The sequence below is a fragment of the Epithele typhae genome, assembly GCF_022376455.1.
Source record: "Epithele typhae strain CBS 203.58 chromosome Unknown BXZ73scaffold_17, whole genome shotgun sequence".
Taxonomy (NCBI): Eukaryota; Fungi; Basidiomycota; class Agaricomycetes; order Polyporales; family Epitheliaceae; genus Epithele; species Epithele typhae.
This window is the reverse complement of record NW_025954208.1, coordinates 455,305-467,653: the sequence shown is the minus strand read 5'-3', so window position 1 is coordinate 467,653 and position 12,349 is coordinate 455,305. Positions and strand designations below refer to the sequence as shown.

General features: G+C 60.1%; 5 protein-coding genes across 5 annotated transcripts; 2 read left to right on the top strand and 3 right to left on the bottom strand.

Moving 5' to 3' along the window:
* Window positions 1-193: 193 nt before the first annotated feature.
* Window positions 194-1,247, bottom strand: BXZ73DRAFT_76788 (uncharacterized protein; the record flags this gene model as incomplete). The annotated part of the gene is made up of 4 exons (XM_048022507.1): window positions 194-223; window positions 284-907; window positions 990-1,133; window positions 1,182-1,247. 4 exons carry the CDS (start codon window positions 1,245-1,247, stop codon window positions 194-196), a joined length of 864 nt encoding a protein of 287 aa, XP_047878992.1.
* Window positions 1,248-1,801: 554 nt separating this feature from the next.
* On the top strand, window positions 1,802-4,137 carry BXZ73DRAFT_100460 (MFS general substrate transporter; the record flags this gene model as incomplete). The annotated part of the gene is made up of 6 exons (XM_048014577.1): window positions 1,802-2,026; window positions 2,082-2,294; window positions 2,365-2,719; window positions 2,773-2,972; window positions 3,062-3,431; window positions 4,088-4,137. 6 exons carry the CDS (start codon window positions 1,802-1,804, stop codon window positions 4,135-4,137), a joined length of 1,413 nt encoding a protein of 470 aa, XP_047878991.1.
* An 83-nt stretch (window positions 4,138-4,220) lies between these two features.
* BXZ73DRAFT_89469 (cytochrome P450) lies at window positions 4,221-5,872 on the bottom strand (the record flags this gene model as incomplete). The annotated part of the gene is made up of 3 exons (XM_048025287.1): window positions 4,221-4,844; window positions 4,924-5,502; window positions 5,606-5,872. The coding sequence occupies 3 exons, from the start codon at window positions 5,870-5,872 to the stop codon at window positions 4,221-4,223; spliced, it is 1,470 nt and encodes a 489-aa protein (XP_047878990.1).
* Window positions 5,873-6,649: 777 nt separating this feature from the next.
* BXZ73DRAFT_45172 (WD40 repeat-like protein) lies at window positions 6,650-8,070 on the top strand (the record flags this gene model as incomplete). The annotated part of the gene is made up of 7 exons (XM_048019462.1): window positions 6,650-6,905; window positions 6,963-7,126; window positions 7,192-7,318; window positions 7,368-7,470; window positions 7,523-7,588; window positions 7,652-7,925; window positions 7,984-8,070. The coding sequence occupies 7 exons, from the start codon at window positions 6,650-6,652 to the stop codon at window positions 8,068-8,070; spliced, it is 1,077 nt and encodes a 358-aa protein (XP_047878989.1).
* A 220-nt stretch (window positions 8,071-8,290) lies between these two features.
* On the bottom strand, window positions 8,291-12,270 carry BXZ73DRAFT_45401 (TBC-domain-containing protein; the record flags this gene model as incomplete). Its single annotated transcript, XM_048019507.1, has 16 exons — window positions 8,291-8,319; window positions 8,383-9,068; window positions 9,117-9,280; window positions 9,334-9,474; window positions 9,521-9,613; window positions 9,665-10,124; window positions 10,174-10,251; window positions 10,345-10,431; window positions 10,487-10,624; window positions 10,680-10,751; window positions 10,803-10,834; window positions 10,889-11,208; window positions 11,259-11,305; window positions 11,353-11,621; window positions 11,688-11,852; window positions 12,016-12,270. The coding sequence occupies 16 exons, from the start codon at window positions 12,268-12,270 to the stop codon at window positions 8,291-8,293; spliced, it is 3,036 nt and encodes a 1,011-aa protein (XP_047878988.1).
* Between the last annotated feature and the right edge of the window lie 79 nt (window positions 12,271-12,349).

Genomic DNA, 12,349 nt, shown 5'->3' with positions numbered 1-12,349 from the left:
AAGCTTTAAAGATGGACCATCGTCGAGGATTAATTTCATACACACCATGCGTCACACTGGTGCAGACGGTGTCTATGCCACATTTTATACATAGCAATGCGACGGGTATCGAACGTGGTACAGGGAGAGCAGGACGAGTGCACATCGGCGGACAACAGCATAGCAATGGAGAATCTCGGAGTATCCACGTTGATCAGTCGTCCAATTCTTCCTCGAGCGTCGGCTGTATGGAACGGAAGAACGTGAGTCTAGACACTCACCAACGAAGGTTCTGACAACTCACGATTAGGGGCGAGGTGCTTTCATACCACCACATCGCCTCCGGTGGCTCCAAGCCCGGCAAGGTCAACCACTCCTTGACCTTGTTCACGGTGTCCATGATGGGCTCGTGGGTGAGGCAGCCGGTGAGCCACACCCGTTTCGTCGCGTTGTAGTTGTCAAAGAGAACGAGCACAATCAGATTATCGCGGCTAATTGGGTGACCCAACGTGATATACATCGGCTCGAACTTCTCCGAAGCGTGCGCGAGGATCAAGTTCTTCAGCCCGGCCCACACGTACTTCCAGTAATCCCGGTCTTTCTTCATCGACGCAAGCACGTCCGGCGTGAGTGTTGCAAAGTCGATGATGCGTGGACAGCTGCTCCTCTTAAACAACTGCGGCGTCATCCGCTGCTCCATGTGGAAGCGTGTTTGGCATTGGGCCGCGAACTTGATAGCCCAGGCCTCATCGAGGGCGAAGCCATAGTTGACGAGATGCACTGGACCTGGCTGTTGTTGGTCCCATTCTTGTTTCCAGACACTGGGGTCGGGAGTGGAGCCGACGGGAATCATGTCTGTGCCATATGGAAAGAGACTTTCTGGCAAGAACGGAGTGGGAGGGAAGCGGTCGCAAATTTTGCGGAGTGCCTGTGTCAAACAGTCATTGGAGCCGTGTGCACAGAGCGCTGGTGCGAGAACTCGCCTTCTCTCTCTTCGCATGCAATATCACCGCCCACTTAGGCACCGCCCACCTAGAGACAGCTGGGGGTGCGGTTGGGGCTTCAGTCGCCTTGTCGTTTGGTGTGGTACTGGTGGGTGGTGGTCGTGGTGGTAGTGGTGGTGTGGAAGGTGCGTTGACAGGGACGACAATATACTGCTATCCAATCAGAGATACGGATCTCGACAGTGATGTTATGCCTACCTTCCCCGTCTTCCTGAGCAGTTCAACAGCTTTCTCAACTTCCGCATCGGAAACAATGTCGTCCATGTTGTCAAAGACGGTGGGTGTTGATGGGGACAGAATGAGCAGTCGAAGCGCCGGAGTCTCGGAGGTTGGCGCGGGGAACGAATTTCGATCGGCCGGAAAGCTCGCCAGGCCGACGAGTCACGATAGAACCATCATCACCCTCAATGCCCATGACCAGACCTATATGAGAGCGACCTCTGTGGACGCGATACAACCATTCCTTCCCTCGCTTTGAACGACGGCCGCTGAAAGCGCTGAATATTGAATGCAACGATGATGCGTGCCTGCACTGGCTGGTCACTGGACACGCGGCTGGAGACGGCGCCTCCGCCCTTCGCGCCCTTTCTCCTCTCGCCATCCACGTCCGGGTGTGTTCATTTTGCCGCAGCTTCAACGGACCGACAGAAAGACAGAAAGACGGTCGCTGAATCGTTCAGGAACTAGCCAGTGTTCCAAGCCAGCATTAGCGCGGGCGCCCGTCGCCATTGCGTGCTCAAATGGCAAATGGATCCGATCCCCATATATCGTTCAGCGGCTTTGTGTGGACGTGACCTTGCTCTCCGACTCCGACCGGGATGGTCCCTCGCCACGGCGACATCGGTCTCAGCACCCTCTCGAGCATCAGCCATGCAAACGACCTCGAAGACCTTTCGCGTGCGGCCTCGGTGCTCAACCGTGAAGAAACCGACTCGGAGCCTGAACCTGAGCCGTCACGGACGTACAAATGCATGCTCATCTTCGCCGGGTTCATGATGACATTCCATGTCATTGGGATCAATTCAATCTATGGCTTGTTCCAGGTATTCTTTTGCCCCCATGTCAGAGCTACTCTTCTCACATCTCGGCTACTTCCAGGAATTCTACACCTCTCCGGAGACTACTATCGTAGATGCACAAGGCCAAGAGGCGCTCGTGTCCCTTGTCGGCACTCTCGGCAGTGGGCTCACTTGGAGCGGCAGCATCTTCGTCAATCCCATGATCGGCCGGATGGACAACATGAAGCTCATCTCCCTCTCTGGCGCACTCATCATGAGCACAGGCATCGTCCTCGCCAGCTTTTGCACCCACGTCCGCATCTCCCCGCTCTCCCGGACCCACCCGCAGACCCGCTAACGAAGCGCCCGTCCCTCCCCCACAGCTCTGGCAGCTCTTCCTCACGCAGGGGCTCTTGTACGGGATCGGCTCGAGCATGTACTACTTCCCACTCATGTCCCTCACCCCCGCCTACTTCGACCGGAACCGGGGAGCAGCGATGGGCATCGTCCTCGCCGGATCGGGCGTCGGCGGCCTCGTGCTCTCCCCCGTCTTCCACACGCTGCTCACCACAGTCGGCATCCGCTGGGCGCTGCGCATCCTCGGCATATGGAACCTGATGCTCAGCATCCCGATATGCAGCGTCCTCACCAAGAAGCACCGTTCGGCTGCAGGCGCGACAGGAAGGTCTCGCGTCAGCATGGCCCTACTCAGGCGCGGCACCTTCGTCCTTCAGGTGCGTGCGCACTCTCGCTGAACGCGGGGCTGCGCACTGAGCCCCCGTGTGTCCCAGTCCTGTGGAGCCTTCTTGCAGGCGGCAGGGAATGTGGTCCCCACGTACTTCCTCACCACCTACTCGATCTCGATCTCTCCTACTCGAGCTCCACAGGCAGCGTGCTCCTGGCCGTCAACACCGCCGTGAACAGCGTCGCGCGCATCGGCATGGGCGTCCTCGCCGACCGCGTCGGCCGGCAAAACACGATGGTCTTCAGCGTAAGCGCGCCCCCTTCTCTCCCCAGCGGCGTCCGCATCGTCGAACGCTGAACGCTGACTTCGCGACGCGCGCGCGCACGCCCGCCCAGGTCATCCTCTCCGCGGTCTCCGTCCTCGCGCTCTGGTACGACTCGGACCGCGCCCGCTTCCTCGCCTTCGTCGTCCTCTACGGCGTCTGGGCCGGCGGGTACAACGCGCTCCTCCCGACGACGATCACGGAGATCTACGGCGTCCAGAACTACTCGAGCGTGAACGGGTTCATCTACTTCATCCGCGGGCTCGGCGCGCTCTTCGGCGCGCCCATCGCGGGCCTCATTTGGGCACGCACAGCCGGGGGCGACCGTCGCGACGCAGTGGCGGGGCGGGGCGGGGTGCTGACGATGGACAGTCTGCGGACGCGCTACAACGACGTCGCGGTGTACGATGGCGCGTTGCTTTGGCGGCGGGGTTCTGTGTCGCGTACGTGCGGTGGCTGGATGCTCGGGACAAGGGCGGATGGAGGTGGAAGGCTTGATCATGTATAGAAAGCGTACGCAACGATAAGTTACATGGAACGGGCGGGGTTGAGAGATGTGTGTCACAAACTACGAGAACAGCCAAAGATGGACGCTTCATGAGCGGGGCTGGCCTCAACTCTACTGCGACGATACCGACCCAGTCTTCTGTGACCCCCGCGACTTCATGACGAAGCCGCGAGGCAGAAGAGCTGAGCAGCGTCGATGTTCCACGACCGTAACAGACACGACACGTAGAGTTTTGCGTGAAGGGCCTTGACTTGGTACGTGGGATGAGGGAAATTACGACGGACTCACTGGCGACCAACTCAGACCAACACTCGCATGGCCAAATCCCTAGCGATTGCCACAAATTGTTGTTGTGCAAGAAGCGAGATAGAATGGAATTGAGCTCGGATGGGTCACAGCGGAGGGAAGCAGAGAGCGAGCAGACGCTGGCGATTTTTCGTTCGCGGCACAGAGCAGAGTAATTCCCACGGTCCTGATCGATACTTTGCCGACCTTCCATAGCGTAAATGGCCGCTTATCTCTCTCTCTCTCTCTCTTTCAGACGACCAGTACTGACCTCGCATAATCGTGAATGCTCCGCCGTTCAGACAGGGGTGGGTATTCTATTGTACATTGTGATCGTCGCGGGCGTAAAGTCTTAGAATACTCGTGAGTAGCAGGCAGCGTACAACATCCACTGATCATACAGTGCACAACAGGAGCCTCGTAATCGTAACGATAGAGCCTACACCGGGCTGGGGACCGGTTTCTCGCCGATCCTGACGAAGTCGATGTCGAGCTTCTCCGGGAGGCTGAGCGCGAACGCGGAGAAGCCGTTCTTGAGGAAGTCGCGGTGGACGGAGTCCTCGGGGAGCGTCCAGCGGTACTCGCGCAGGAGCATGCTGATCAGCACCCGCTGCTCGTACAGCGAGAAGTTCTTCGCCGGGCACCGCCGCGCCCCGAGCCCGAACGACACCCACGCGCCCCCGCCGCCGAGGCCGTCAAGCGTCGCCGCGCCGTCCTCCTCGCGGAGGAACCGCTCGGGCGCGAACGCGTCCGGCCGCGGGAACACGCGCGCGTTGTGGTGCGCCGCGCACATGTGCAGCGCCATCGGTGTGCCCGGCGGGACCGCCCAACCGCCGACGTCGAGCGGCACGTCCGCGACGCGGGGCACGGTGATGTTCGTCGGGGTGTTGTGCCGGAGCGACTCGCGGATGACGGCGTTGAGGAGCGGCGTGGCGGCGTAGTGCGCCGCGCGCGGCTCCTCGGGGCCGAGCGCGGCGAGGACCTCCGCGCGCACCCGCGCCTGCAGGGCCGGGTCGCGGGCGAGGAAGTAGACCGAGGTCGAGAGCGCGCCCGCGGTCGTGTCCTGCGCAGGGTCGTCACGGTCAGCACGCCTCGGCTCGCGTCGCCGCGGCTCGCGGGAGGCTACAGGCGGGGATACGCACGTGGCCGCCGATGAAGGTCACGATCGAGTTGTCGCGGTACTCGTCCTCGGTCATCTCCGGCTCGTCGAACATGAAGGTGAGCACGTCGTTGCCCGGGCTGAGCTTCTTCTCGTTGATGAGCCCGACGAAATCGGCGACGAAGTCGTCGACCATCTTGCGCACGCCCCGCCGCGGGAGCCAGCGCTCGAGCTTCGGGAAGACGACGTACGCCGGGCTCGCGATGGCGGCCATCACGTCGTGGTACCGGCGGACGAAGGATCCGTGTGGGTGCTTGAGCGCCTGGAAGTCGTAGCCGATGACGGTCGTCCCGACCGCGTCGAGCGTGTACCGGTTCGTGAGGTCGTTCCAGCGCACGCGGCCGCCGTCGCCGAGGATGCCCATCGTCGTGCGGGCGAGGTCGGCGAAGACGTGGACGGGCGTTGTCTGCTTGAGCGCGTCGTGCATGATCCGGGACTGACGCTTCCACATCGCGCCGTCGGACATGAACACGTTGTTGCGCCCGATGAGCCGCCAGAGGAGCATGTCGGCGGGCTGCGGCTGCTTGCGCACGTGCGGGCTCTCGAGCAGCTGCTTTCCGACCTGTTCCGGGAAGCATGGAGCGACCAAGAGGGCGCGCGGGAAGGAATGGAGCCGTCAGGTTCGCGATGTGGGCGCGTGAGAGCGAGGGAGAATATGGGCCCACCTTGGGATCGAGGACCTGCACCATCCAGTCGCCGAGACAGAAGACGAGCACGACGCTGGTGTCCTTTTTCTCGGCGAAGGGGAGGACGAGGCGCTTTATCCGCTGTTCCTCGACTTCGCCGGAGAAATAACTGTACAGGAGCGGAAGGAGAGGGACTGTGGGGATGTGTCGGAGGTGGGAGGGAACACTGAAAAGGCGATATAGAGCGAAAGCAGAGGCCACACAGGTGACGACGGCAAAGTCGACGACAGATAGACCGAAGGCCATACCTGACGCTATGCGTGACCGGTGGCGGGGAGAGGGGGTGGCCGGAAGGAAGGTGGCCGGGCGTCGGGGCGTGGGGGGGTTTATATGCCCACCGCTCAAGCAGCGTCAGACAGATCAGACACTGATATAGATAGTTGTCAGACATCGGCGGATGAGAGCAAGTCTGGACGATAAGTAGCGGCCTGTGGGGTGGGTGGCGGCTCCTAGTAGTTCGCTTGAGGCCTAGGTGATGATGCTCGACTCGAGTATTTGGTACGCGCCGGACTTCTGTAATATTGATCCGAGGCAGAATATGCGAGCCAGCCACTAGTACTTGATCCTTCACGCTGGGGGCTTCCCAACATCCCACCTCGATCAAGCGGAGCGACGAGCGTATGTACACTGTGCGTAACAGTGAAGGAGGAGTTCCCAGGCCCGCGTTCTCTCTGCACCCTGTCGAGAGATTCATGCCCGAACGAAGGCCAGAATCGGATCCAGTACTTACCGGGAGACATTAATTTTGTCAGCGACAGGTGAGCGTTGAACGGAACGTTGAGGGCGTTCGGTAGAGCAGCGGCGCGCTCGGCCACGTTTACGAGAGCAGTGCCTAGTAGTAGTACTAGCCCTTTCTTGGCCGCGACGGCTCTCATGGAAGGACTCGCGCAGGGCGACGACTGGCCAGTGGCCACGAGCACCGTCTTATCTTATCTCAGCCCACAATTTGGCGCCCTAGGATCCCTCCTCCGCTCCCGCAGAGTCATCGGCCACCCGAGGCGCCTTGTCTATACACCCCCGCATATGGAGCACCCCGAAAACAAGTACGGCGACTCGACAACCGACGATGAGGCCGGCTCTCAGACCACAGAGGACGACGTCCCGCAGCGGCAAGCCCCCGCCGCGCCCCCTCCGCCTGCGCCTGCCGCCGCCCCCGCTCCAGCGACCGTGACCGCCCGCGAGCGACCGCACTACGAGCTCAGACACACCATGCGCGGGCACACGTCCTCGATCTCCGCCGTCAAGTTCAGCCCGGACGGCACGCTGCTCGCCTCATGCGGTGCGTCTCCCGCGCGTCCTCTGTGATCTTCCTGCGCTTGGTCTCATCGCGCGGCAGCGAACGACAAGGCGGTCAAGATCTGGTCTCCCTTCACCGGCGAGCTCATCCGGAACCTCAACGGACACACCAAGGGGCTGTCTGACATCGCGTGGTCCGCGGACAGCGTCAACCTCGCCTCTGCCTCCGACGACCACACACTGCGCATATGGGAGGTCGACACGGTGCGTCGCGCCTCTTCTGTCTCGGCCGCGCGAGCGGGCACCGACACGGGCACGGGGCCTTGCAGGGCTTGACGCAGAAGGTGCTCAAGGGCCACACGAGCTACGTCTTCTGCGTCAACTACAACACCGCGTCGAACCTCCTCGTCTCCGGCGGCTGCGACGGCGAGATCAGGATATGGAACGTGGAGAAAGGTGCGCCCCCCTTCGTCCCGTCTTCGTACGCGTGCGGAGGACCCGCCAGGGAAGTGCATCAAGAAGATCCTCGCGCACCTCGACTACGTGACCGCCGTGCACTTCAACCGCGACGCGTCCCTCATCGTCTCCTGCTCCCTCGACGGCCTCATGTCAGTCCGTGCCCGTCCGAAAGTTTTCCTCCGCTCACCCGCCCGGCCCCAGTCGAATATGGAACACCACCACCGGGCAGTGTCTCAAGACCCTCGCCGAGAGCCACGACGCGATATGGTACCCCTCCGTTCTCCGCTGCCGCCGCGTGCTCCGGGCTGACCGCCCCTCGCGCGTCCGCAGCCAGCACGTCCAGTTCTCGCCCAACTCCAAGTACATCCTCTCCACCGCGCACGACAGCGCGATCCGCCTCTGGGACTACCAGACCTCGCGCTGCCTGAAGACGTACGTCGGGCACACGAACCAGAAGTTCTGCATCGCCGCCTGCTTCTCCGTCACCGGCGGGAAGTGGATCATCTCCGGCTCGGAGGACAACAAGGTGTACATCTGGGACCTCCAGAGCCGCGAGGTCGTCCAGACGCTCGAGGGCCACACCGACGTCGTCGTCGCCGTCGCGGTGCGTGGCTTTGCGGCTCGGGTGAAAACGCGCAGGGCTGATCTTAGCCGGCGGGCAGACGCACCCACAGCAGAACATGATCGCGTCCGGGTCGATGGACTCGGATCTGTCGATCCGCCTGTGGACGGATCGCGGGGGCTCGTAGCCGCGCGCGGCTTCGCCGTTGCTTTACGATGCTGTCTTTGTTGTTCTGCTCTGTACATCTACATGTATTATCACAGTGTTCTACCTCATGCTGCTCTTTCAGGCATAGAATGTGCGATGCATTGCCCCTCCGAAAACAGTGCGACGGGAACGAATAGAAAGGTGTACATAAAACGGGGCAAACCTCTTTCTCCAGCACACCACCTCTCGCCCTCCCTTTTCTATTTCACCGGCTCCGCGTGGATCAGATCTGCGTACATCGGCCGCACGCGTCAGCTCGAGCCTACCGGAACAAAGGACGGCCCAAACGCACCTTGCGCGAGCTCGCGCTCCGCCTCGGTCAGCCCCGAGTCGTGCGCCTCGAGGAAGGCGTCGACCTCGTCGAGCACGTCGTCGTCGCCCTCGTCCGTCTCGTCGTCCGTCTCCGACTCCTCGTCCTTCGCGTCGTCGATCGCGAACGGCGTGCGCTCCATCAGCGCCGCCGCCGTCGCCGCCGCGGTGAACATGTCCGGCATCCCGCCCAGCGCGGACGCCATCTCCGGGCTCGCCGCGCCCGCCGCGAGCGTCGCTGCGCCCGTCGAGATCGGCGCCGGCTGCTTCTCCCCGTCCGCCGCGGCGGGCGCGGGGTCCCCGGGAGAGGAGTTTGGCGCGGGCGCCTCGACCTCGGCGAGGCTCGCGAGGCTGCCCTTGGACGCGGAGTGGCGCATGGTCGGGGTGAGGAGGGACTCGCGCGCCTTGGGCTCCTCGAGCGTCGTGTACTTGCCGATCGCGGGCCGGGTGAAGACCTGGTGCTTGCCGACGGCGCGGCCGATCTCGTCCGTGAACTTGTGGAAGATCTTGCGGTTGTCGTCCGTCGCGATGTTCTGCCAGAGGCCGCCGAGCAGGGTGCTGTGCGTGGGGATGTCCTCGAGCGGGACGGGCTCGAGCCGGAAGGTGCTCGAGAAGTCGGTCTCGAAGAAGGACTCGAGGATTTCGTCCGCGAGCACGACCATGCGGAACCTACGTGGGATGTTAACAAGGGGGGCTGACGTAGAGCAAGGTGCTTACGTTGCGAGGTTCATGTAAGGCTGGTTGGATTCTACGTGCGGGGATTCGGACTCATCGGCGCCCTCTGGACGTGGAAGGAGAGCATCTCCGTACTCGAAGGCGTTCGACATGAAGCGACTGACTGCACCAAGATAGGCGTCACCGATCTCGTGGCGGAAGATGAACTACGAGGATCATGAGCGTCGACGCAGCACACAAGGAAGTAAAATCTGCTTACGAGAAGCGACTCGGACAGGGTGAGGACCTCGTCTTTCGTGAGGTAGCCGTCCTTGTTCTTGTCGTGCAAGTTGAAGAACCACTCAATGTTCTCCATGAGGTCATTGAACATCACCCCGTCCAGACCACAAACGATATCCTGCTCATGGGGTCAGATGAGTCTTGGAGGGGTGTGGTATTCAACCGACCTGGAAGGACAGTGCTCCTCTGTACCCAATATCCCAGAAGAAGAATAGCCGGTCAATGAGCTCGTGTTCGGCTATCGAGCGGTCGATCCGTTGCTGTGCTAGCCATCAGCTTTCCAGAATCACAATGAATCGAGACTTTCGTACCTGGAACCCGTTCGACACAATCTTCTCCGTCCTCGCCCATGTGCAGATTTCTGCCAGGAATACCTTGAACGTCTTGAGAGTGATGCGCGTCTCCGGCCGCTCTTCTGCCTGGTCTTTTGTCGTCAGGAGCGACGGTGGTGGGAGCGATACAGCTGGCGGTGGCTCGATGCAGATCGCCTTGAAAAGCGCGTCATAGATGAGGCCTGCCTGATCCTTCGAGAACCGCTCGAACGTGCGCAGGTTCCGGACAGCAGATCGCTTCGAGAACGACTCGATGCTGTGCACGATCTCTGATCGGTACTTTCGCCGTTCGGAGTGAATGGTCTCGTCGGAGATGACAGAGAATTCGCGGAAGGAGACGAGGAGGAGCTCTTGGAAGCGTGTGATCGCGCGGGCACGGGGATCTGACGACTGCGGGTGCGCGGAGTCACCGAGGGACGAGAAGTACTCCCGCATGAGGCTGACGAGTATGAGCGGGACATCTGTGGTTGAGATCTGCAATCGCTTACTGAATGAACTGCCCGTCGTCTTGGATTTTGAGCAGCTTCTCTCCATTGATCTTAAGGATGGCTGTGAGGGTTGTTAATCTCACGGAAGCTCTCTTTCGAAGTGGTCCATACCAAGTCTGTATGAAAATATACCATCAGTACCTTAGCAAAGCAAGGGGGCAAAACACTCACCCCACTTGGAAGAGCACTTTGGGACCCATGCAGAAGAAACAGTCCATGATCCGAAAGGCGAAGACCATCGGCATACTGTTGATGAACCTGTGTGTGCCTAGCATCAGTATGTGTGTTTGTGTCATCGTCGACACACACTCACAAACTCAAGAACCACGGGAGGGACGCGACAGATAGCTGCACATCCACTTCCGTGAAGTGGTCATGAATGACCGGTAGACATCGATGGACGAGAGACTCGAACACTCGTTGATCAAGAAGAGTCCCATGCATAGACGGGCTGTGTCATTTCGTCAGCATCAATTCGGCAGCATGCATAATCATGGTATCTTGACCTGTAGTATCCTGGAAGGAGACGATCGCAGATGACTTCGAGCACCCAGAATGCTTGCTCTTCTGACATGTAGCTGGAGAGGGGCTTTAGTATGATGCCTCGCGATAAGTTCGACGGAGCTTACATGAGGATTGCAGCGGCGAGGATGTTCATCGCCTATGTCCACGGGTTAAGTTTTGATAAACACCTAGGGTACGACAAATGCCATACCTGACAGTATCCCGTCTCTGGGTTTTTGAACGAGTACGCCTGCAACACTCTCCGAAGCGCACTGATGCCCTCCTCGCTTTGGTAAGCAGAGTATTCTGGCAGACTACGGTGCAGGTCCTTCTCAATCTCTTCCGTGCTCGTGTTTATCCTCCCCTGGTTTTCCGCTGTGAGGCGGTCATAGTACCCAGGGTTCTCAAAGCGGAGGTAGAGCGACCCAGAAAGTGTCTCCCACATCTCGCCTCTTAGTCTGTTCGGAAGACCGACCTGGATGAGACGGGTGCACTGAGGATAGCGGAGGAGGGTGAGGTTTCGACCATGGGCTGTGGAGACATCTGAGAACGAGATCCTATTATATGGCATATGGACTGACTTCGGAGATAATTCGTCCACAACTTGGTCTTGGACGCTTCTCGCAATCTACCTATGTTAGTATCGCGACAAGAGGGTCGACTAACAGCACTCACTTCTTGGGATCACCGGGGAACCTGAACTTCAGCCCCAAACCGCCGAGATACATCGACTCGTTGGATGCCGATCCCTCCTCTGCTTTCGCAGCCTCTCCAGCCTTCTCGTCCATATCGCTTGTATTTGAGACGAGCATTTCCGAGTAGCATGTTCTCACGAAACCTTTAACGGATTTCATGTTGCCCTTTTGCAACTCGACTTTGAGCGCATCTCGGAGTAATGAACAGAACAGATCTGCCGTTGGCCGGAGAGACGTCAACTGCACAACCTGCGTACAGTTCGCCGCCGCGCGTTCATCAGTCTTCAATGTTACGACATCGGGAGAGGTACTTACGATCTTCATCCCATGCCACAGCGCGAGGCTGAGCGCATAGATGCCAGCCCGTGCGTTCAACCGTTCTACCCGTCGAATTGTGCACAACGGGATCGTGAAACGCACCGACTTGCGGTCAAGGGAGACGAATGCGAGATAGGGTGGGAGGAGGTGCAGCTTGCCTGCCTGTATGTGCAAAACAAACAGGGCCGTCAGTCTCCTGTTCTTCCGCTGCGCCCGTCTATCCCAAAATCCCGGCAGCATCGGCCACAAGATTTCACTGCATCCTCATCTTCGTTTTGCCTCTGCAGCCACCTCATCTTCCCCGCCAAATAAAGGGGGTACTCACATACGAGTCCTCCTCGCCCTGAACCCCCAAGCTCAACACCGCGTTGATCTCCATCTTCTCCAGTTCCTCCTCGCCCGTCCCCTTCTCTGCGGACTGCTTCTCGCTCGCGCCGCTCCCATTCGCGTACGGCATGCCGGAGCCCGACGCGTTCGGGTTGTCGACCCCCGAGCTGGAGGGGAGCGCGAAGAAGAGCTGCGTGAGCTGGTCCTTCGTCGGCTCCTTGAAGTTACGGAGGTGCGGCGAGATCGTCGACATCCTGCTGCTGGTCCGCCGTGCCCGTGAGCTGAGGCCGTGGGGTGGGAGGCAAGGGAGGGTCCGGAAGGTTTGCAGAGAA